Source organism: Pipistrellus hanaki (assembly GCF_964339955.1).
Source record: "Pipistrellus hanaki genome assembly, chromosome: 18".
Classification (NCBI taxonomy): domain Eukaryota; kingdom Metazoa; phylum Chordata; class Mammalia; order Chiroptera; family Vespertilionidae; genus Pipistrellus; species Pipistrellus hanaki.
This window is the reverse complement of record NC_140520.1, coordinates 16,834,546-16,858,953: the sequence shown is the minus strand read 5'-3', so window position 1 is coordinate 16,858,953 and position 24,408 is coordinate 16,834,546. Positions and strand designations below refer to the sequence as shown.

Here is a 24,408-nt window from a genome sequence, read left to right as displayed (position 1 = left end):
TTGTGAACCACCCTGCAGTAAACAATATTGAAGTTAATTTTTTGTACATCTTTAAGTATTTCCTTAGAACATTTGAGACTTTTGATACATAGTCCTGAGTTGCCCTCCTGATCCTATCTAATAAAGAGGAAATATGTTAAATGACCCTCACACCATTGCAAAGATGGTGGCACCCACAGCCAATAAAGAGGGAATATACTAATTGACTGCCCCACCCTTAAAGATGGTGGCTTCCAGTCCCCTCACCCCACTGAGGTGGCAGACACCTGCCTCCAGAGTCCCCCAGTCTCCTCAGCCCGCTAGCCGCTGAGGGTCAGCTGAGGCTTGCGCTGCCAGCTGAGACTTGTGCTACCAGCCGTGTCAGCAGCAGAGGTGTGATGGGGCATCTCCTTCCCCTGATCGCCAGGTCGCCACCTGTCCCTGAGTGCTCCTGGACTGTGAGAGGGGGCAGGCCAGGCTAAGGGATGTCCCCACTCCAGTGCATGAATTTTCATGCACCTGGCCTCTAGTATTATATAACAACTAGAAACCCAGTGCACAAATTCAGTGCACCGGTGGGGTCCCTCAGCCTGGCCGGCAATCAGGGCAGATCGAGGCCTGCTGGCCAGGGGGAGGGACAACAGGAGGTTGGCCGGCTGCGGGAGGTTGACTGTGGGAGCACACTGACCACCAAGGGGGCAGCTCCTGCATAGAGCATCTGCCTCCTGGTAGTCAGTGCATCATCATAGCAACTGATTGACAAGTCATAATGGTCACTTAGGCTTTCATATATATAGATAATTGCTAATGCCCTGTTGCTTTCTCACTTAGGGTTTGGCTATTTAAACACATGCATTATTTTTCTCAAAGGCCATATTGTAAATATTTAAATTTATGTGTTTTATAGTCTCTGTCAAAACTCTCAATTCTGCCATTATAGTGTGAAAGCAGCCATAGACACCATGTAAACAAACAGGCAGGCTGTGTTCCAGTGAAACTTTATTTACAAAATCTGGCAGCAGTTTGAGAACTTCTGTGCTAAAACATGGATATAGAGCTGTAAATTAAAATTTGAAAGCCATTCCTAGTCTCCATACTACTGAAAGAACTGTCCTGTTGATTTTACTCTACTAAATAATCATTTTATCTCCTATTTAAAAATTCCAACTCTCTCTCTCTTTTTTTTTTTTTTTTTTTTAATGTTAACAGTGATGTACCGAATGGATCAGCCTTGACCCAAGAGAATATCAGCCTCCTATCAAACAAGACCAGCTCTCTGAACCTATCAGAGGACCCCGAGGGAGGAGGAGACAACAATGACTCCCAGAGATCAGGAGTTACACCCAGTTCTGCTCCTTAAAATATGAGGAGTCCAACTTCAATCTTCTGCTCCGAATCACGTTGTGGGACGTAGGTGTAGCAGAACGATAACTTCTCCACTTCTTCTCTGAGAGTGGTCAGAGAAGTCCAAGGAAAGCACCGGAGGCAATGTGCACAAACACCACTACTAAAAACAAACCCTGCACATAGATCACATCAATGCATTTTTTAATTTAAAAAAGGAAAAAGAAAAAGGAAATTAGCAGTATCTGCAAGCAATTCAGATTAAATTTGTTTTTGTTCTGTGAATGAACTTTATTTTAATAACTTTGGACGCCTTGGATCCAGGGCTTTAAAAAAAAAGAAGATATTATATATACACTCTGTTTGATTAATTGTATGATCTTAATGAAGTAGGTTTTTCTTGTATTTTGGTATTATTACATACCCAGTGTATAATTCCTGCCTTGCAATCTTTTCCCACTCTCACAACCCCATAAATTAAAACAGACAAAAAGCACCGGCCTTTCTGAGAATCCTCTGGTGCTTGATAAAAAGACAGTAACAGACCAGTTAGAAAATGTGCAGCAAACCAAGGTTTCTGAGAGCTGTCATTTGGAAGCCATGATTATCCTTTCCTCTCTGGTCACTGCCTTCATGTGTTATGCTTCCTATGTTATTCAAACGTATTTTTGTTCAGGGGGGGTTTTATTTCTTGGTTTGTTTTTAACTTTTCAAAGATAATTGCCAGACAATTTATGAAGTCCTCATGTCCATGTTATGGAATCCTTTCATTCTCTTAATGTAATCTGAAAGCAGAGCCAGTGTCTAGATTGTTGGTTAGATTTGTATGGAGATTATTTTAAGAATGAACTCTAATTTATTAGCACTGGAAATACTTGGTTAGTGTATGACCTACTTTGAGCTGATGGTTGGAAATTTGGACCTGTGCTTTTTTCTAAATTGAACTTTGGGTAAAATCAGAGAATGCTAAAAAATCAGCACAGCACAATCAACCATGTTTTAAAACTGCAACACTTGACTTGAAGTTAAAATGGACAGAGCTACATTATTTCACTGAATTCTTTTATTTTACCCTCAGAACACAAAGATATAAAATAAGATCCCTAAGTATCAGTGCCCCTGGCTTTCAGAGGTAGGTAGAAGAACCTAGAGGTTAATTTCCATAGACTTGGCTTTATAATACTATAAAGATTCTTCATGAAAATGTTATAAAAATAAAGAATTTGGTTAGTTCTGCTGCACATATTCTGATCCCATGTCTGTACTGAACTAAGACTCTATAAAGGTAGGGATTATTGGACATAGTCACTCTCCCCATCTCTCTGTTTGCCTGATTTTTTATAATTTCCTCTTCTGGATATACTACTAAAACAGAAAGCACTGGTTATGTAATGTTACTGCATTGCTTTGGTTGGGTAAAAGCAAGAGTTTGTATTTTTGTTGTTTCTTTTTTCTTAACCCTGAACTCCTGCTGAGGTCATAACAACCTCAGTCTAAGCTCTGTGTCCATCATAATGTTAACTGAAACAAATTGGGGGGAGGGGGGTAATTCAGTCCTGCCATTGCCTACCAGTAGGAGAGTCCAAACAGAACACTCTTTTGAGTAGCGATTATTTAATTTGCCCAGTCAAGGCACCGTGTTTATATACTATTTCACATTGAATTTGATTATGCCCTACAGACCTGGCTGGTCAAGGATTTGATATACACATATTGGCTTGGGATTCGAGCTTTCTTTTTTATTTAAATAAAAATTTATATATATATATTATATATATACATATATACATAGCTATATCTGTATATATATTGGGTATGTTTTAAGGATTTTTTCGCATGAGCGCAGCTGTTGCGATAAAATGACTGATTGGGAGGTAGAAGCACTGAATGAAGATGAGGCATTTTTTCATTTGAAATCCATATTTTCCTGTTTTGTTAATACACTTACTTTTGTGCTTTTTTGTTTTGCTTAAAACCCTCTTATATTTATTCTTTAAGTGTTTATTGTTTCTTGGGAGAAGGAGAGAAACTGTGTGTCTGACAGAGCCCCAAGACTTCGTTTTTCTATATAGACAACCATAAAAGGCAACATGTTTGGCAGGCAGTCTTCTGGTCTGAAGTTGGGCAGATTTTACTTCTCCTTTGGACGTGTAAGATAACTCCTAACTTTTAGAAGCAGTTCCTTCAATTTGGAACTCAAAACAATTCTGGTATTAGAGGAAACTTAGGGATATTGATTTTGTTAAAGTTCAGAATAAGTAAAATTGCATTGGGGTATCTATTACCACATCTGATAACTTATGTTATTCTGTGGCCTTCAAATGCTCTCATTCTAGCTATCACCATTTTGATATTCCAAACTAGTCAGGAACAGAGATTAACTTATACAGTGTTCCTTTTCTGAATAAAACCAGGAAAGCCACTGTTCTGAATTGATTTAAAATAAGTTTTTCACTTTGTAAGGTATATTTATTTGGGGGCGGGGTAGAAAGATCTCTTAAATTGTAGCCTTAATTCTCGCTGTACCTCTCTAAGGTCCCACACTCTCAAGACAAGCTGGCTGCAGGGAAAGGCAGGGAGTAGTATATTGTCCTTGTGTGTGCCTGTAACCCAAGTACCTTAATAGGTCATTCTGCCCTCCCTCCTGACAGCTTTCCTAGTGCCCGTAAGTAGTGTTAGGATAAGACCTCAAAATTTGGGGTTCTTTTTTCCTTTTCTCTGTGATTTACTTTATGGTATATGAGCCTGTAAGGGAAAGTAGCAAAAGTACTTGACTGTTGAACTGCCTTTTTTTTTTTTTGGTCAAAAATCTATGAAAGGCATTGATTTTTCTAACTTTTAAAATTTATGCCATTAAGAGATTAAACCAGTCAGATAGGAAATACAGTTTTTATTCTTTCTAAATTACTAAAATATTAATTTCTTCTGAAAATGACTATTTGCTTTCACTGAATTCAAAATCAGGACTTGAACATCTCAGATAAACATGAACGATTCTGAGGGGGCCACGGTGGGAATAATAAGCACTGTGTTCACTCCTGTTCAAATTAAGACCAGAATTTTATAGCTAGAAATACAAAATCCTTTGACTTACTCTTTTTTTAAGGGGTCTCTGGAAAAGTGTAGAAGAACTGAGAATAATTGTTCTAGATTCAGTTTCTTGACTTATATGTAGCCTTATCTTTTGCCTTACTGATAGACACTGTCACAATATAAGTCCAGTAGCTTGCCCTGTCTTGGCTATTTTACAGAGGCTAACGTGACCAACGATCCATTTCTTGTTACTTTTCTAATCAAAAATTAGTTATAGCAGACGTTTCTGCTGCCATTATTCAAATGACAAGACACTATTTCTAATGCCAGCTACAAATATTCAGCTACTCAGGATGTACACAATTTATCTGGTACAGCATTAATGTGGCTGAGCCTCTTCTCCCATCCATGTCCCTTCCCTTCGCCTCACTCTTCCCATGTATTTATTCTTTTGCTTTTTCTAAAAGACATAAAATTGGTATGATTCTCATTTGCTACCTTGAATGTATAACTTTATCAGACCATCCATAGACCTTCAGAGTTGAAGCTGAAAGTTGTTTTTCTCTTTTATTTTCTGGCCCTTTTCTATCCTGCAAATTCCCTTGATTTACCCACTGCCCTCCCCAATCTGCAACAGTGACAGTTTGCTGCCTCAAAACAGAGCATTCAAATGAATTCGCTTAGCCAATAACTTCTGTGAAGTTGCCTTTTCTAATGGTGTTATTACTCAGTGATGCACAAATGTGGTATTTGCCCTACTGGTAGGCAAACAGAGGTCTGGTTCAGAATGGTAACCTGCTGGGGTGTTTCTGTTTTTGTTTTTCTTTTTTTGAAGGAGAGCCAAAGACTTGTGCTTTACTCTGTTTTGGTTTGGGAAAAATAGTAGCCATTTTGATTGTGTAACCTTTAAGTATTTGTGAGTTGATTGTACTGTGTAAGTAGATTTATCTAAAGTTAACTGATAAGTTAGCTGGCCTTATAAAATGTAAAAGTAATGAAAATTCATCAGTTTCTCTTTCATCAGGGAATATCTTTAACGATACTATGTGTAAGTGGTCCCTTCCCTTCTTTTTGAGACGATTTTGTCATGATAGCATCTTGTGTGTTTTTTCTTTTTTTAACTTGTGCCTAAAGAACAGTCTCCTATCACTGTGGTTAAGTCATGGGCTGGTGAGACATAATCATTAACTATGGGCTGTATATGTCAGACTATCACATGCCAAGAAAAATAGGTTCTTTTCACTAAAGGGTTATGTGGTTGCTATTTCATGTATACAAATGGTGATGGGTGGAGGTATTACCATCCTTCTTCCACTTTCTTTTTGCTCATTTTAAAGGATTGAGTAAAGGTTTCATACATAAAATGGATCTGTATAAAAAGCACCTGTAATGATTTCTATTTCATTAAAAGCAAAGGCCCAGTTTCTTTTTAGGAGAAATTAATAACCTGCCTGGAAATTAACCGCAGTGCTTGCTTAGATTTTTACCTTATCAGAATCCAACTTTGTTTATTTTTTATTTGGTGTTACATTATTATAGTGTTCCCTTCCTGAAAATTCGGCCTGTCCTTTTAGATAAAAATTAGAGCTCTTAAACTAAAACAGTCACTCAGCGTTCAGGATTGGATAAGCAAGCGTTCTTCTGCTGTCGTCATTTTACCTGTGTGCCTGTTTGCCGGTCCATATTCTCTCTCCCTTGGGCAACTGTGAGTTTTATATTTATTTGTTTTAGCTCAGCTTTATGAAATTTTCCTGCTGAAGTGAGTTATTGGGAGTTGTAGGTGGGTTGCAGTTAATATATATTTTTAATTCATTCAACCTTTCTGAGTCACTTGAAAAAGAGCTGTTTTTGTCAAAAGGTGCTATTAATTATAGTAAATATCAACTTAAGATTTATTTTTTAAGATTTTTTTGACCGCTAAAGATACTTCACATGCATTAAGAGAGTAATTGAGAAGTAATACTGGTAATGTTAAGAATAGGAAACTGCCACCTATTCTGGTCCAGAATATGGACAGAAAGAAGTAACACCTACTGATTGGGTGGATTTTCAATACTGCACTGAACCAACTGGGTAAAGAGCCTTTTGAGATCCTCTTGTGATATAGGGACTTACCTACCACTGGAATCCTTGTTCTCAGCGCCTCTGAACTTGCAGCCAAACACTGAATATCCCCTAAATTTTATTCCTGAGCAAAACATCCCTAAGGTAATAACTTTTATTGTCACAAGAAAATAGGCACAATAACCCAAGAGAGAGAACTTAAACCTCAAGACAGTATTGTGTCCAAAAATATATATTTAGGGGGAAAAGATCCTGTGGAGTTAGTATATTATATACAACATAAGGTGAGTTATTTTCTTGTATTGAGGTCTCACTGTTTCTGTTGGTTGGGGTTTGTTTTGTTTTGTTTTGTTTTGTTTAACTCTTAAGTAGACAGAGCTCACAAGTCTTTGGCATCCATTCCAGGTTGTACACTCAGAGAGTCATCTTATAACTGGAAACTGTCAGGTAGCCCCTTATCCCGCCCCAGCTGGTGCAGGAAAGATCAAAAAAAGGATGGAAACAAATGATGGGGTGAATAATTGGTTGTCTGATTGTTTCGTTTTGCCTGATTTTTAAAAATCACTTATTGCTATCATATCTGAACCACCCTGTAAAATATTCCTCAAATTTGAAGGCAGTTTAAACTTTCGTGTATTATTTTTACATCCTCTGTTCAACTAATACACAGCCCTGGGGACTACTTTTAACAGCAGGTTTGTTGGCTAAGTTTTCACTGTCCCCTTTCTCCTCTTCCCACCTTCTGGGAATGAAAGAAAGTTGGGGGGAATTTCCTCCCCCCCCCCCCCATTTTATTCATTGATCCATAGGCCTCATTATCTTACTTTATGATGAATCTATGACTTTTTGAAATAGGAAAAGTTGGGATTATGATAATGGACAAAACCTTTCATCCACTTAAACATTTTCCAGTTGTGAGATTCCTCTTCCTGTGTGTGGTCTTCTCTTTGTCACCCCAGCTGCCCTGTTCCCCTGACTTTGGTCAATTTGGTCTTTAGGCTCATACCAGTCTCCCCGAGACATTCTGCAGTCATTATCACCTTTTTGGGTGGATTTTATTTTGTTTTCGTTTTTAAATAACTTTTTAACACTGATGCATACTTGCTTGGGATAGAGCTTGTGTAATTTACCAATCGTATTGATTGTATGTGATTGTGCCCTGCAGAGGTATATTTAACAAGACAAAATAATCTAGGTTAATAAAGGAGCCCATGAGATTTGAGTCAGATTATGAATGATTTCATGAAATCACAGTTTTGCATACTGAAATTTTAATTTCCTGTTAAAAATCATTGCTAGACTAAATACTTTTTTAAAAAAATCTTTTATTCCTGTTCTTATATTCCTATTTTTTCCCCTTGCCTCTTCTCCCTATTCTTTCTTGCCTGCCTCCACCACCTGTTCAGAAATAAAAGTACTGAACCTTAAAGTCATAGCTAATTTTTAAATTGCTGAAGTTTGTGAATTTTTACTTTTTCCAAGTGTTTCCAACTTTTTTTAAAAAAAGTGAAGACAGATGGATAGATGGTTGTGATTTCACAGGCTGTGAATAATTCCTTAGCATTTGGCAAAGTCTTATTTGAAGACTTTATTTCTTGGAAGTCCTTTTGGAATAAGGAAAAGAACGATTTTCCTCTCTTTAAATCTGTTTAGAGTTCCAATTGTTTGTCAAGTGAAGTGGAAAACAGTAGTAGGAAGGTATTCGGGCAGCAGAACTTGGGGTTCGAGTAAGGGTGTGTTCTGCTTGTCGCAGGCTTTTGAGAGGATTAGGGCCCTCTTTTTCAATTTAGTATTATTTGTGTGCATGTTGTTTATATCAAATATGCCACATTTTGTTAAAATACTATTTCCTTCCTTTATTACCTTGGAAACTGACTCAGCCTCATGTTGCTTCTAATTAGTGTTTAGGGCTCCCATGAGTTGCAGATAAAAGGATCATTTTAACAAGTAGAAGGAGGTGATTCACCTTTTGGTTTGTAAATATATGAAAGTGTCTACAAGGTCTTTATCTGCTTTCTGTCAGCATTTATATTAAATGATAAATTAATGAGGAGAAACTGTGTAGTGTGTGTTGTAAATGAGTCTGTGTCAACTTATTCTAACCATGGGATTAATTTCTTACATCTTTTTTTCCTTTTTAGGTGAAAAATAGAGAAGTAGATCATGCACACAAGCAAACACATACTTGTAGTAGCCAATTTTGCAGAGAGATGACAGGAGTTAGTCCAACTTTAAATATACTGCTGTCCAGATCCCTTCATTCATTACACAGTGATTGCACACGAGGAATAAGGTAACGTTCTCGGAACCTAGGGCAGTCAGCGTTCCGTGAGACCTCAGGACCTTCTTTATGGTTACGCAACATGGACCTGCTCTGGGTACCTTCCTGATACAGTTTTTATCTTTTCATTCTTACTGAAGTTTTCTAATTGTCCTGAAACCCCCCACCCATTAGTCATTCCTTGCCATTAGAGGATAGACGTAGGTTTATTTATTTTTTTTTAGAGGTCATGGTAAATATGAGAAAAAGAGAAGGAAGGAACTAGTCCAGCTTCAAAGAAACTTAAGAGATTCTGGAATCAATTGCAACACTTTGGATTCTGATTCCAACAAACAAAATGTACAAAGGCATTTATTTATGATTGGGAAAGTGTGAGTTGATTATTGGATGTTAGATAATATCAGGGAATGACATTTGTGTTCAGTGTGATAATAGCAACATGGTTTTCCTCAGTTTGGGCTTGCCCTTGTTACCCTCTAACTGATTTGGCCTTTTGTTTTTTGTGGTTTTTTTAACTTTTTTAAAATATATATATTTTTTTGATTTTTTACAGAGAGGAAGGGAGATAGAGAACTAGAAACGTCGATGAGAGAGAAACATCGACCAGCTGCCTCTTGCACACCCCCTACTGGGGATGTTCCCGCAACCAATGTACATGCCCTTGACCGGAATCGAACCTGGGACCTTTCAGTCCACAGACCGACGCTCTACCACTGAGCCAAATCGGTTTCGGCATGATTGGGCCTTTTGTTACCCTCATAACACACTAAGGACCTGATAAACTCCTGGACCCAGGGCATAGCTCAGCTTCCACCACGGCTCACAGCCAGGCTGGCCCCTTTCTCTAGCCGTGAGCAGCTTGGGGTTTTTGCCTCCAGCCCATTCCCTAGGGAGCTGACCTTATGTAGCCACCCAAGAGGTGGTTCCTGGAATTCTAGCATCCTGTGACCAGGTAGCATCTGCTGGTGCTCAGTATTGGTCATTTGGGAAGGGCCTGAACCCAGCTGTGAGTCCTGATGCGATGGAAGCTGCCCACCCACTTTCATTCCTAGACCCTCCTTCCTGCCTCACCCCGCAAATGGACTTGGTCAGGTTGGCCAGAGCAGCCCTGGCAGAGGCAGGAAACAGGTACCAGTCACAGAAAACACACGCTCGGCTTTCCTGTGCGTTTCTTCCTGTTGCTTCTGGGCAACCTGTCTTACCCACCTCCCCCTCACCCCCATCTCTCCGGGGATTTCTCCCACCAGCGCTGCTCTGTGCCCTGCCTCCTGCCCGTCTCTCTGTTTCTCTTCACCAACTACAACTTGCTGAACTAAAGCAGAAGCAATGACGTACACTCCATGCAACTGTCTAGAATCCCCTTGCCCACTGTTGCTGTTCACACACGGCGGCACCTCCCCTGAATCAGTAGCATTTTTACTTTGCTTGATAACTTTGCACTTGGGAGGAAGTTAAAGTATCTTCCTATTAGTAAGTCAGCAGAACTACTCCGAACAGGGGTTTCTTCAAACACAAATATTTATTGAGTATCTGGTACACTGAAGACCCAGTGGCATTGGCACGGAATGCGCTCAATAAATATTTGTTTGGATTTGGTTTCCCTGAAACCAAAACTGCAGTTTCTAACAGTTGTGAGAATTGAGACAAACTCCTGTGACATGCTTTGAGAGGCTCCCCTGAAAGCTGCCCTGGTGGTAATGCAGGATTTAGTGTGATAAACCTTATTCCCCTTAATTAGTGTTCGAACTGCCTGGTCTCCTGGAAACCCCAGTTGGGCGGAGGCGACTCTGGTGTGGGTGCCAGGTGTTTTGCCGCATTTCTGTGGAAGAGTTCGGCTGGAAGTTACTCAGTAACCACAGCAGGAGCCTGCTCCTCTGTTTGTTCCCACCAAGGTCCTTCTCTGGAGTCCAAAGAAAAGAACAGAACAGCCTGGGTGTGAGGCAATGGCCAGGACCCGCTCCATTTCCTGCTCACAGGACTTACCACTGAGACTGGAGGCAGGGCAAGGGGAAGAGGGATTTTTTTAAATTTTTTTTTACTTTATTGCTGACTCTAAAAAAAAAAAGGGGGGGGGGGGTGTATGATTGAATGCTACATTCTTCTCCCTGGCTCCTTGGAGGGCTCCTATGTGCTCCTTCCAACCTTGTTTCCACTCAGAACAGACACACACTGGGCCACACAGAAGTGAGGGGTCCTCTTCCAAAGCTGATATTTACCTGAGAAAAGTCCTTTAGGCTGCCTCCACTCCCAGAAATGGCTGCAGGTGTCCATGAAGAATTTGGTGTAAATATGCACAGTTATTACTTTACAGAATACTGATGACACTGTGCATGTGTGGATATGGAGAGACAGGCAGATAGACCAAGTTAGTCTGCCTTGTATACAAGCCTTTTTTTTTTTTTTTTCCTTTTATCAAACCAGCTTAGGATGAACCAAGAGGGAAAGGGGTTTGGATCATCAAAATCTAGACAGAGGCAAGAACTCTGTGTGCAGTGAGAATGCTAGTGTGAAAACCTCATTTGGAACGTGCATCAGAGACACGTTTTCTTAGAAAGTTTATTGAGGTGACATTAGTTAATAGGATCATACAGGTTTCAGGTATGGATTTCTCGGTTACAGGTTTTGTATATTGCATCGGTGTGCCTACCAATCAAGACAAATGTTTTCTAACAAGATGTGGGTAACCAAAGAAAACGGTGGCAGTGCCTGGTTCATTTCTGGACCCCGGGTTTTGGGGGAAATGTGGGCAAACGTAAAGACTAGCCAGAGCAGAAGCAGATGGTGGCGTGTTGTAACCTGGCCCAGGAGAACAAAGGGGCAGTGAGGTTTCACCCAGACCGTTTCTCCGCGGCTGTCCGGGAGGAGCATGAGACCTGAGACAGGCAGACAGGGTTTGAATCTCAGCTGCGTAGGTTGGGGCACGTTCTTAAGCCTGGTGAGCCGCGGTTTCCTCATCTGTCAGCTGGGCATAATAGTGTCTTCCTGACAAGAGGATGATAAAGCTAATGCCTATAAAAACACTTAGCAAGGATCCTGATACATGGTAAGTGGGATTTTAAGAAAATGTGTGTGAATTGGTTGCTTATCTGTTTAACTCACTAGAACATTTGCTACATGAGGGAAGTGACTATGTTGAATGAACCGTTCTATTCCTGGTGTCTAGAACAGTCCTTAACACAAAGGTGTTCCTTAAATGTTATCTTAATTAGTCAAATCAGGTCAAATGGCACTTGGGTTGTCAGACAGTAGGCTCCCCTTTAACATTGTGTGCCATTCAGAAGCGAGTCAATGATGGTAAAGAAAAATCACACAATAGCATTTCTGTAGTATTGGACAGCGTCAGCTGGCTTCTGCATGACCACAGCCATGGTCAAATTCCTGAGCCCTTCATCCTCTAATGAGGGTCTTCTTTGAGCACATTTGCAGCAACATCCCACAGAACTTAATTCTGTGGCCCCACTGAACTGTAGGGGAGGCTGGAACTAGAATTTAGCTGTGTCCCAGGAGGAAGTGTAACTGGATTCACTGGGTAACAATAGACCATTGGATGATCTATAATCCTTCCAAATGCCTGGGAGGTGGTTACTCTGTCCCCATAGATTTAAAATCTCTGACCCTCTGAGAAGTTGAGCTACACAACCAAGATCAGACAGCTAGTGATCATGTGGCAAGACCACCACTTCGATCAGGAGCCCTGGGATTTTCCTGTCACTTGGGGTATTAGAAAATTCCAGACAATACCAGTCATTTCGGTGAGGCTCACTTGCTCATGATTTTACCTATGCTTAGCACGTCTGTATAGCCTTGGACTTGAATATTTTTTATACATTTGTTAACATACTGTGGTTATTCTTCAGAATTCAGTCCTATTCATTCCAAGTATCTTCTTTGATCTTACCAGAATTTAATAAAAAGGAGTCTTGTTATGTTATTTTTATTACTAAAAAGTACTTTATTCAATAATAAAGGTAATATAACAACAACAAAAAATTTAAATATTTTTTTTGTTGATTTTAGGAAGGGAGAGGGAGCGATAGAAACAACAATGATGAGAGAGAATTACTGATGGGCTGCTTCCTGCACACCCCTCACTGGGGATTGAGCCCACAACCCAGGCATGTGCCCATGACTGAGATCGAACCCAGGACCCTTCAGTCCTCAGGCTGACGCTCTATCCACTGAGCCCAACCAGCTTGGGCACAACAAAATTTTTTATATATTATTTTATAGCATTCTGTGATAATTGGATTCTTTTTAAAAAATTGATTTTGAGAGAGAGAGAGAAATACATCAACGTAAGAAACATTGATCGGTTGCCTCCCATATGCACCCCTACCTGGGATCAAACCCGCAACCTTTTGGTGTAGGGGACTGATGCTCTAACCAACTGAGCCACCCTGCCAGGGGATAACTATCTATAAACATATATATGTACAGTAGGTGTTTAAAATGGCACCTATTATCATATTCAAAGATTTAAAGAACTTGACCTAAGCTAATGTGAAGATGGAATATCCTACACTACTAAACGTCATTTGCCAGCCCACACCTAAACAACTGTGTTCCACCTGCAGACACTGACCTGGGCATCTCAGTCTCCTTTTCCTTTTCTCCCGTTTCCAAGATCAGACAGCTAGTGATCACACGTCAGTTAAGACGCTTCCACTTCCTCTTTGGTGCTGCCCCGGAATTCCCCTGCCCCCAAACCCTCTGTAGGATACAACATGATCTCCTCCTTGCTCACAAAGTCAAAGCCTTTTGAACTTCAACATGTTCAAAAGCAGAAAGGAAGGTTCACAGCGACGTCTTACTCCCACCGTGTCTGTCCACCCCTCACCCTACCATCCCCCACTTTGCCATGGAAAGGTAACAGCACCACTCGGTTATCTGAGGGTGCACCGAGGACCCTCACCCTGTGACAGCAGCACAGTTTTCCAGTGTGCGAGGTACCTTGGTTTATCCAACTGGTCTCCCGTTTGCTGTTACAATTGGTAATCTCATTTATACCCACACAGATAGCTCTGCAGGAGAGTTTCCTGGAGCGGGATTTCCAGCTCAAAGGATAAATGCATGGGTCATGTTGGTGTTGCTAAATTTCCCTTAAAGGGTTACATGGCACTCTGTACCTCCACTAGGGAGCCCTTTGCTACCACCCTTTATAAAAGGTAACCTCCCCACCGGCCCCTATCACTGTCTTTTTCTCCGTGGCCTTTATTGAATACCTGACTGATATGGAATGTATGTATTTAGTATATACTGATTTTTTTTTTTTTTAATTCTCACCCAAGGATATTTTTCCATTGATTTTCAGAGAGAGTGGAAGAGAGAGGGAAAGACAGAGAGAAATATCGATGTGAGAGAAATACATTGATTGGTTGCCTCCTGCACGTGCCCTGACCAGGGCCCAGGCAAGAGAGGAGCCTTCAACCGAGGTACGTGCCCTCGACTGGAATTGAACCGAGGACCCTTTGATCCACAGGCTGACACTCTATCCACTGAGCCAAACCGGCCAAGGCGTATATACTGATTCTTTATGTGATTGCTGTTTGGCTTCCCGGGCTGGAGTCCCTGGCCTGAGGACTGAGCCCACTGGCACAGGTAGACTCCTGTGTTCATAGGATGTAAGATGCTAAATTTTCCCATTGTCTTTAACCTGGAGTGACAAGGAGCCCCTAAGCATGTGGGGGTTAGGACAGTTCCTGGTGATTGTTCATACTGTTCACAGGAGTCCTCAAGATGCCCAGGATCTAAGTCCGCCAAGAATGAGATACAGATTCAGTCCAGATAGAGATTTTTGTCTAATGACTGTACCAGCTTCCAGCAGTCCTCAGTCACAGACGGCGCATCTCGTGAACTCTGCTGCAGCAATCTTAGGGATACTGTTTCAGGCTATTTAGGAAGAGAAAAATATAAACAGGCCCTTCATCTCCGTTTGGCTTGAATTTATTTAGTTTTCCCCAATAACTAAACTAAGTAAAAATAACTGTACACACCAACCGTAATGTCGTTTGTTTGCTTTTAAAGTGTTTCAGCCATGTTTTTAATCTGCCCCACACTCTGTCTCCTGAGTCCCCCATAGGACTGTGTTCAGTACCTCCCAACCGGCTCAGCTCCCTTAGGCACGTCCTTGTGTGCACTCCGGGGTCCCTGCTCTGGTCCCCCTCCCGCCACTTCAGGGCTAAGGGGAAGGTTCCATCCGTGGGCCACAGGTGTAACCATGTGTGTCCTGGTCAGAATCATGGGTGTGCTGGTCTAGAAGCTGGAAGGTAGCGCCTTGTTCCAGAACATTCCTCTTCTCTCTGCCCTGTTGACATCCTATGGACTCTCCCTTTCTCGCTCTTTCCCTAAAGAGAAAGAGAGGCTATTGCACTGAGCAGGTAGGAGGCTAGACATTCCTAGACCTTCAACTTGATTAGTTCTAGTCACCTATTTTCTGCTCCCGGTTTGGTTCACTGGGAAAAAAGTCCTGCAAAGTTGTCCTCAGCCAGGCATTTTCGCACCAAGTTTGAATTTGTGAACCTTCTTTTTCTGATCTGTGAAGATGAAGAGGCAAGTGAGAACTTATGGATGAGAGAGAGAGGTGGGCCTTGCTTTCCCTGGAGCGGACTGAACTTTAAAACTTCTCTAGTAAGTAAACAACACTGGGCCCCACACTTTGCTTAACCCTGGTAGCTGGTCATCAGCCTCTGACCTCAGTCCTCCTCTCCTCGCCAGCCCCTCCCCCGCCCTCACCTCTGGAACCTCAGATTTAGAGGAAAGAGCCAGTTTTGACAGGGATTGCCTCGGCCACACTACCTCCACCTGCCCAGCCCGTGGAAGATTGGTGACCATGCTTCCCAGTGGGATAGGAACTGCGGCTGCTGGAAGAAGGTAAGAGGGGCTCTTCGCAGGCTCTCACGGGTTCCTGACCTCGGAAGGACCCGGGAGGATGATCTCCACACCTTCGAGGAGACCAGGCCCTCTCCCAGGTGGTCACAACCAAAGACAGCTTGTTTGCAGGATGTCATTCCATGCCCCCTCCCTCCGCCCTCTCTTGGGGTAAGGCCTTCTCCTAAGCCACACCTTGGGCTCTCAGCCCAAGAACCCAAGGGGCCTCTTCTTTTCCTTGAAGGTGCTGTGCCAGTCCCAGCCCTCACAGTGGTCCCGAGACCCTCCGAGGGGAACTCCGGGCCCGCCGGGCCTCTAAAATCCTGCAAGTTCAATCTCCTAACTCCCTTTTGGTTCTTCCTGCTGTTTGGATGCCCCTCTCCGAGATTTCGGTGACCTGTGATGAAAGGGCCGCAGCCCTGTTCTCTCCTCCCTCCACGCCACACACATTCTCTCCCTGATCTGGTTGCTGGAGGAAGCCAGACCTGAGGCTGTGGCTCAACCATCTGGGTTTTCCTTGGTGTTTAACAGAGCTCCGTGAGCCCTGTCAGCCTCCGCTTGTGTTTGCAGATGTGGTGGAGGGGCAAAGTGGGGAACAGAGCAACAAGATGGAAGATGAATGGAAGATTCTATCTCTGCTCCCCCCACTTCCCCACTTACCGCCCCCTCTCCCCCGGCCTCCCATCCTTCCCTCAGCGCCTCCGCTCCTCTCCCATTCCGGGCCTCCGTTCTGCAAACAGCTACAGAGCTGGCCTCAGATCACACACAAGCAAGAACCCCTCAGCGGCCCCCAGCTTCCCGCCAGCCCCCCGCTTGCCCAGTAGATCTCCCCAACACATCTTTCCAGCCCTGCCAGCTGTCTTTTCTTAGGAGACCTGGTACCACCTAGAGACTCCCTTTTCCAGACCCATGGACTCAAGCCTGCCAGAGGAGGCCCTGGCCCAGCCAGACTTATCTATGAAACACAAGAGAGTTCATCTCTGGATTTGCTTACTTGGATGTCCCAACTCTAACTTTCCAATCTTGTGATCTCGTTTTTTGTTTTTTTTTTGTTTTTTTTGTTTTTGTTTTGTTTTGTTTGTTTTTTAAACTAGAAGCCCGGTGCATGAAATTGTGCACAGGTAGGGTCCAGCCAGCCCACCCCAATCAGAGATGATCAGGCCATGATGGCCGGGGGCTGGGACTGGGGAGGGGGAGCGTTCTACTGGAGGTTGGCTGGTTGGCCCCACTCCCAATTGTGGTGGGGAGGTGATTGGGGATGGGCATAGCTGAGGGGAGGGACTGGGAGTGGTTGGCAGGTTGGCACCGCCTCTTGGTCAAACTCCCAGTCGAGCTCCAGGTCAAGGGGACAATTTGCATATTAGCCTCTTATTATATAGGATTAGACTCATTTACCTTTAGTGAACCCATGTTGGAAGCTATTAAGATTCCCAGGCGGCAGACAATTATGAGGCCTGAACTAAGGTAATGAGAGAGCAAGGAGAAGAATTAATCTAATCTAGATTTGACTAAATGACGAGGTGGGAGGGAGGAACCAGGGTGACCCCCAGGTTTTGGGATTGGACCACAGGGTATGCGAGGGTTCCATCTGCTGAGCTGAAGGACACAGAAGAAGAAGCAGGGGTGTGGTTGCATTTTTATTAAGGAATATGCAGGGCATCCAAGTGGGGTTATCTAGCACACAATGGGGCTGGAGCTACGAATGTGGGAGTCTTTAGAACATAGAGTGCCTTTGCCCACTCATTCCTTCTTATCCCTCGTGTGTTAGGGAAGTCTCTCTGGTGTATCAGTGAAAACCTTCCACTCCTTTCCCATCCAGGCCTAATCCCCAACACAGCTCTGTAAGTGGGCTCCCACTGCTACCCTCCCTCTTCCTTGGGCACTAACGCTTCCTGCCTATTTTTCATGCGTGCACATCCCACCTCACCGCTGGAAACTCAGCATTCTTTATTTCTAATAACCATCTGTTGCTGCAGTGGTTGATTCCAATTTCAACATGAACTATCCACTTGTAGCGAATCCAGGACTGGACTTGCCCTGGGCCCTTGTATCCAAGGTCCAGCGGTGGTTTGGTGTCCTATGCCTTACTGGGGCACATCTGTTGATGGGCAGTGGGATCGGGGGTCATCCAGCCTAGCTTAACGCAGCTTTCTGTCCCCCTGTAGGAGGATGTGTCTTTTCTCCTTGCTGCTCCTTGGCCTCTGGGGCTGTGTGACCTGCCACTGGAGCCCTGTGGAGGACATCTGCACAGCCAAGCCTCGGGACCTCCCTGTGAATCCCATGTGCATTTACCGCACCCCAGAGAAGAAGGCCCCAGAGGAGGAGGGCTCAGACCAGAAGATCCCTGAGGCCACCAACCGGCGGGTCTGGGAACTGTCCAAGGCCAATTCCCGCTTTGCCACTGCCTTCTATCAGCACCTGGCAGACTCCAAGAACGACAATGACAACATTTTCCTGTCGCCCCTGAGTATCTCCACAGCTTTTGCTATGACCAAGCTGGGAGCCTGTGACAACACCCTCAAGGAGCTGATGGAGGTACAGTCCAGGGCCCTCCTGCCCGGCTCCTAACTATGTGTCTTGGTCTAGAGCCCTTTGGAGGATGTAGGCGCTATCCCAGTCTCTCTGTGTTTCTTTTCCCTTTTATCCTTCCTCCTTTTATTCTTCTTTCCATCCATGTGTTCCTTTAGAAGACAGGTCCTGAGCATTTATGCTGTACCTGAAGGAGCTCCCAACTGAGGTGGCTCTTGGTCAGGGACCCACAGCACCGTGCTCACAACTTGTGGCAACACCGCACCCACCACCGTTTTCTTTTGGCTTCTACAGGTTTTTAAGTTTGATACTATCTCCGAGAAAACATCGGACCAGATCCACTTCTTCTTTGCCAAACTGAACTGCCGACTCTATCGGAAAGCCAACAAATCCTCTGAGTTGGTATCCGCCAACCGCCTCTTTGGAGACAAATCCCTTACTTTCAATGAAACCTACCAGGACATCAGTGAGGTGGTATATGGGGCCAAGCTCCAGCCCCTGGACTTCAAGGTGAGTTACACACGTTATTCCTGACCTTAGAGCTCTTCCTCTTCCCTACGGGATTGAGATAGAGAAGCAGGATCCAAATGAACACTGCTATGCGGGTGAGAGGCAGGTGGAGGGGCATTCTAAGTCATAACCCCAGGAACACTCACTCTTGCTTAAAACCCGAGAAGTCAATGATGTCTGTGGATTGTAGTGGAAGCTCTAAAAAAGTAGTACAAGTAATAAATTTTTCTTTTCTTTTTTAAATATATTTTATTGATTTTTTTACAGAGAGGAAAGGAGAGGAATAGAGAGCTAGAAACATCGATGAGAGAGCAACATCGACCAGCTGCCTCCCGCACAGTCCCCACCAGGGATGTGCCCACAACGAAGATACATGCCCGGAATTGAACCCGGGACCTTCCAGTCCGGAGGCCAACGCTCTATTCACTGAGCCAAACCGGTTCCGGCACAAGTAATAAATTTTTCATTTCCTCTACCAAGTTCACATATATACCCAAAGCTATTTTGGAGATGCCAGTCCTACCAGAGATATTATTTAATTCAATGTTTTAAAGTTACCATGATCAAAATTGGCATGTGGTGCATGTTATGTTCTCCGCTTGGAGGTTCATGAGGCACCAGAGGTATTAAGTGTCTGAGAAGTTCTGCAGTAAAGAAGTCTAGTGACTTTAATTCAAGCAGCATTGCTTAGGCATTTTTGACCACATGAACATCCCTCCTGTCCCGCCCCCCTCCCTCCCTCATCAGCTTCCCACAGAACATGTTTTGGAAACCTGAACTCTTGTGAGTTCATGGCACTGTACTAGATATGTGAGGTTTTCCCAATCCGGGTTAGAGTGATGGCTTAACCACATGGTGGGAAAGGACAGAGGGATGAAGGGTAAAATAAAATGCTGCAAGGGGGAACGGAGAAGATGGTTGAATAGCACAGGTGGGTAGGTTTGTTTCCTGTCGTCCTTAGGAAAATCCAGAGCCATCCAGAGTGACCATCAACCAGTGGATATCCAATAAGACCGAAGGACGTATCACTGATGTCATCCCCCAGGATGCTATTAACGAGCTCACTGTCCTGGTGCTGGTTAACACCATTTACTTCAAGGTAAACCATGACCTTGCAGAGGCCCTGACTTGCAGAGGCCCTGTGATTTGATTGTGCAGATGGCCTTATCTTTCTCAGAAAGTCAAAAATTCTGAAGATTGTTCCAAACTAATTACATTTGGGGAGAAGGACGGGGTGCAGGTGGTGGGAATGAACAGCTTCCTGACACAGTCAGGATGGTCACCCGTTGAAGGTGGGTAGAGTTGTGGCACATTTGCCCATCCTGGGTCGTGCTCCATATGCATTCCCCCTCCTCCACAGGCATTTAGCCCAGGGGTTTAGCCAGTCAACTGCTGTGGCCAACCACTTCGCTGCCTGGGGTTTCCTTCTCTCCAAGAGTGGAGTAGGTTGCATTTCCATAGGGTCTATTGCCCTTGACTGTTTAGGGCACACTTTGCCATTAATTAGCCCTCCCAATCCTCCTGACATCACAAATGTGACTTTGGACTGCTCAGACAGGTTACTTAGTATAAATCCAGACTCTTTGATCTTGACTGCATGAACTTGGCCTTGCTACCTGCAACCTTTCTCTGTCCCAATTTCTGCCTCTGTAAAATGCTGGTAATTATATACAATAACTGCATTACTGAGGGGACTAAGCTGATGCATGTAGAATGCTTGGAGTAATGCCCTGCACACAATGAACGCCCTACAAATACTAGTGATCACCAGCTCCAAATGTTACAAAAGAAGGCCCACTGCTCAGAGCTAAGTTAAATGACTTGTCCCTAAATTAAAGAACCAGAAGATAACAGGGATGGTCATTAAACTTCAAAGGAGTGTCTTGTATCTCTTCCCTTTGACTGAGAACTTGGACAGGATGCACCCTCTGCCTGGCAGGGCTCCTGGATAACTCCCTGGGGTTAGTCTGTGTGTGTGTGTGTGTGTGTGTGTGTGTGTGTGTGTGTGTGTATGTGGCCCCAGCATTTTGGATGATGGCCTTGGAGAAAGAGGCTGGTGGGAGAAAGAAAGCAAAAAGCAATTCGATTTAAACTCAAGGAGAGACTTGTGAAGAGGCCAGTAGGTTTTTCTTGGTTTTAGTTTTTACTTTTCTTATTATAAAAGCAAATAGATAATCACTGCTAAAAATCTGGGAAATACACAGAAAGTTCACAGAAAGAAAACACTCTGACATACCAGTCATCATTCATCTTTTCACGCAGACCCTCTAGTCATCTTTCCTAATAATTATACCTACAAGTTAACCTAACAAAATGTGCATATGCCCATGCCAGGATCCTCCTGGTCTTCTTGCTTTGTGATTCCTCCACCTGGCGTCTTCTTCCAGGGCCTATGGAAGTCGAAGTTCAACTCTGAGAACACAAGGTCAGAACCTTTCTACAAGGCCGATGGGCAGTCGTGCCCAGCATCCATGATGTACCAGGAGGGCAGGTTCCGCTATCGGAAAGTGGCAGAAGGCACCCAGGTGCTCGAGTTGCCTTTCAAGGGTGATGATATCACCATGGTGCTCATCCTGCCCAAGCCTGAGAAGAGCCTGGCCAAGGTGGAGCAGGAGCTCACCCCAGAGGTGCTGCAGGAGTGGCTGGACGAGCTGGCGGAGACGATGATGGTGGTCTACATGCCCCGCTTCCGCATCGAGGACAGCTTCAGCGTGAAGGAGAAGCTGCAGGACATGGGCCTTGTGGACCTGTTCAGCCCGGAGAAAGCCAAGCTCCCAGGTTAGTGGGGGGAAAAGACTTTACGCCTTCCTCTGCCCACCAGGGGGTCTGACCAAAGGTGGAAGAATGGGAGGGATGCCCCAACTGGTTTGGCTCAGTGGATAGAGCGTCAGCCTGCGGACTGAAGGGTCCGTCCCAGGTTCGATTCCGGTCAAGGGCATGTACCTTGGTTGCAGGCACATCCCCAGTAAGGGGTGTGCAGGAGGCAGTGGATCGATGTTTCTAACTCTCTATCCCTCTCCTGTCCTCTCTGTAAAAAAAATCAATCAATAAAATATATTTAAAAAAATAAAAAGAATGGGAGGGAGAGTGAAAAAGAGCCACAGGTGGGACACCTGGGTCTAATCCAGTTCTACTGTGAACTCAGGAACTCCCCTTTCCTCTCCAGGCCTCAGCTCTCTCTTCGGGAGAAGGGGGAGGTAGCTCTTGGTCCTCCTGGGGCCCCGCTGGCAGGGGAACCCTTTGAGTCTGTCACTGATAGAGGAGATGAGGCCAGGGAGAGAAGAACTTGGAAAGGCGTCACATTCAAAGCAGAGATGGATCTGATGAAGAGCTGGGGACATCTGGGTCAAACAGCACGGAGGAGCTGACATCGGGTAGCCCTTCACCTGCTATTCCAAAGGGCTCCTGTGTTTCCCTCAAGGTCACTTGGACAGCCAAGCCTTTCCGCTTACCATGTTAGGTAACTGGATTGACCTTTAATGGGCTATCTTTAAACTAGGTCTGAAAACCAATCCCTCTCTTATAAATGCTGCCAGATTGGAAAGACATTCCTACCAGATAGTTTTTCTTTAAGAACAGAGCCTCTTCCCCCACTACCCCCCTCTTCCTCTCTCTTCCCCCACCAAGGACTGAAGCATGAGACTCAATTCACGGAGCCAGGCTGAGAAGCCCTGTGTACATTCTTACTGTTACCATATGTGGTATTTTTTTAAAAAAATATATTTTATTGATTTTTTTACAGAGAGGAAGGGAGAGAGATAGAGAGCCAGAAATGTCGATGAGAGAGAAACACCGACCAGCTGCCTCCTGCACACCCCCCACCGGGGATGTGCCTGCAACCAAGGTACGTGCCCTTGACCAGAATCGAACCTGGGACCTTTCAGTCCGCAGACCGACGCTCTACCACTGAGCCAAACCGGTTCCAGCATATGTGGTATTTTGAGGGAGTCATTAGGTGAGGGTCCAGAATGGCTTCCTATTTTCCAAAAAATAGGAATCTGGATTCCTTTCTCCCATGTCACAGAGCCTTCTCTGGTCTTCCTCGTAGGTATTGTTACCGAAGGCCGGGACGACCTCTTCGTCTCTGACGCGTTCCATAAGGCATTTCTTGAGGTGAGTACACCTCCCTTTGCTCTCTCTTCTGCTTTTTTATTCCCATGCTGTTTTATTATTCATTCATCAATATCTCCTGGGATTTGTAACTTTGGAGTTCTTGTTTCACTGGCTGTCCTAGTATAGCTAGTAGATGCTCGAACTGCCCCCTACAACACAGCCCTGCCCTGAAGCCCCGGGGTCTCATTGTTCCAACCTCCCTTCCCGTGTCTCTCCTGAAGCAGGTGAAACAGGGACACGGACATCAAGGGAAAGGAGCCAGCAGAGGGTTATCATGGAGAGGCACAGACCACTTTAGTGATAGTTACCATTTTCCGAAGGCATCTCCCTGGTGGCTCTTCTGCTTATCAGCAAATTCAAATACCATTGCTTCCGTCTATTACTCCAAGAAAACTCATCTCCTCCAGCCAGAGGGTCTTCCTCTTTTCAGAGGCCCTAGGTCCCGAGTGGTTGCTTGGGGTACTTTTATCTGGGAGCCTGATGCACCAAGGGTGAAACTATTTCAACGGTAGAGCCCTGATCATGAGTCAAAATCCCTTTTAGCATCAAGTACAACGTAATCCCCTTGAAATGCCACGTACCATGTGCCAGCCAGGAATGTGATAACCTTGTCTCCATTCAGATTTCTGGTTCAGCAATTATCTGAGGATCTGGCCAAAGGCTTAGATGAATCCAAATGCCTACATCAATATTCACCGGGTGGAAGAATGAGGATCAGTAGGGTTCCAGACGGAACCCCAGCTGACCCAAAGGCACTTTCCACTGGGTGGCAGAGAGCGCTTGGAGGAATGGCTGTGTCTGCGCGTGAGGCCCTGGTGTCTAAGGAACGGCTGAGCAGCTAATGCAGCAATTTGTCTCCTGTTTGACCTGCAGGTGAATGAGGAAGGCAGTGAAGCAGCAGCTAGTACCGCCATCGTGATTGCTGGCCGTTCGCTGAACCCCCACAGGGTGACCTTCAGGGCCAACAGGCCCTTCCTGGTTCTTATAAGGGAAGTTGCTCTGAACACGATCATCTTCATGGGCAGAGTAGCCAACCCTTGTGTGAACTAGAGGGTTCCGATTCCTTGCACCTCCTCCTATTTGGTTTGTGAACAGAGGTAAAAATAAATACAATTACTCCCATCTCACCAGTACGAATGCACATTGCCACCTGAAATGAAGACAAGGGAGGGAGAGGCTGCTAGACGTGCTATTGGGCATTTGGTAAAATGATTTTACTTGCTACCAGTGAATACATCTGGGTAAAGAGAGTGAAGGATGTGTGACTGCAGCATCCTGAAAAGATGGTAGGCATCCCGGAAGGGCAGGGGGGCTTGACATCTCGGTATTCCCACCTTACAAAAAAAATCCCCCAATTTAAAACTCGTCGATCTCCATGTACAGAAAAACAGAGACTCAGATCTGAGTATTAAATCATTTAATTCTCAAACCACTCACATGCATAATGTTCTTTTACACAGTGTTAAAATAAAGAGGAAAATGTATTTTTATACAGATTTTCAAGTATACATTAATAGACTTTTCAGATTACTAACCAAGTTGCTAAGATTTCATTCACATTGTTCTTAAAGCTGTCCAACGAGAAAGCTTTTGCTAAGCTGCTTTAAATATGTTCATATAAACCCATCTCTTCACTCTTTCTTGGAATCTCCCGCCCCCAACCCTAGTCTCCACCCACCCTCCTGCCC

The 24,408-nt window shown here is 44.3% G+C and overlaps 2 protein-coding genes and 1 long non-coding RNA gene across 6 annotated transcripts in view; 2 read left to right on the top strand and 1 right to left on the bottom strand.

Annotated features, from left to right (window-relative positions):
• RC3H1 (ring finger and CCCH-type domains 1) overlaps positions 1–8,477 on the top strand; it is a 62,644-nt gene extending 54,167 nt beyond the window's left edge. For all 4 annotated transcript variants that reach the window (XM_084866016.1, XM_084866014.1, XM_084866015.1 and 1 more), the window contains exon 20: positions 1,189–8,477. In XM_084866016.1, the coding sequence (XP_084722142.1) occupies positions 1,189–1,339 (151 nt within the window). In that variant the 3' untranslated portion in view covers positions 1,340–8,477. The remainder of the gene's footprint in view (positions 1–1,188) is intronic.
• On the bottom strand, positions 6,785–15,191 carry LOC311612786. Its single transcript, XR_014793351.1, has 2 exons — positions 15,128–15,191; positions 6,785–15,045 (listed from the first exon to the last, which is right to left on the bottom strand). It is a non-coding gene; the product is annotated as an uncharacterized lncRNA (long non-coding RNA).
• On the top strand, positions 14,941–23,842 carry SERPINC1 (serpin family C member 1). Its single transcript, XM_084866024.1, has 8 exons — positions 14,941–15,328; positions 15,416–15,571; positions 17,734–18,103; positions 18,392–18,607; positions 19,569–19,706; positions 20,995–21,385; positions 22,656–22,720; positions 23,594–23,842. The coding sequence occupies exons 2-8, from the start codon at positions 15,531–15,533 to the stop codon at positions 23,768–23,770; spliced, it is 1,398 nt and encodes a 465-aa protein (XP_084722150.1). The 5' UTR covers positions 14,941–15,328; positions 15,416–15,530; the 3' UTR covers positions 23,771–23,842.
• The last annotated feature ends 566 nt before the right edge of the window (positions 23,843–24,408 follow it).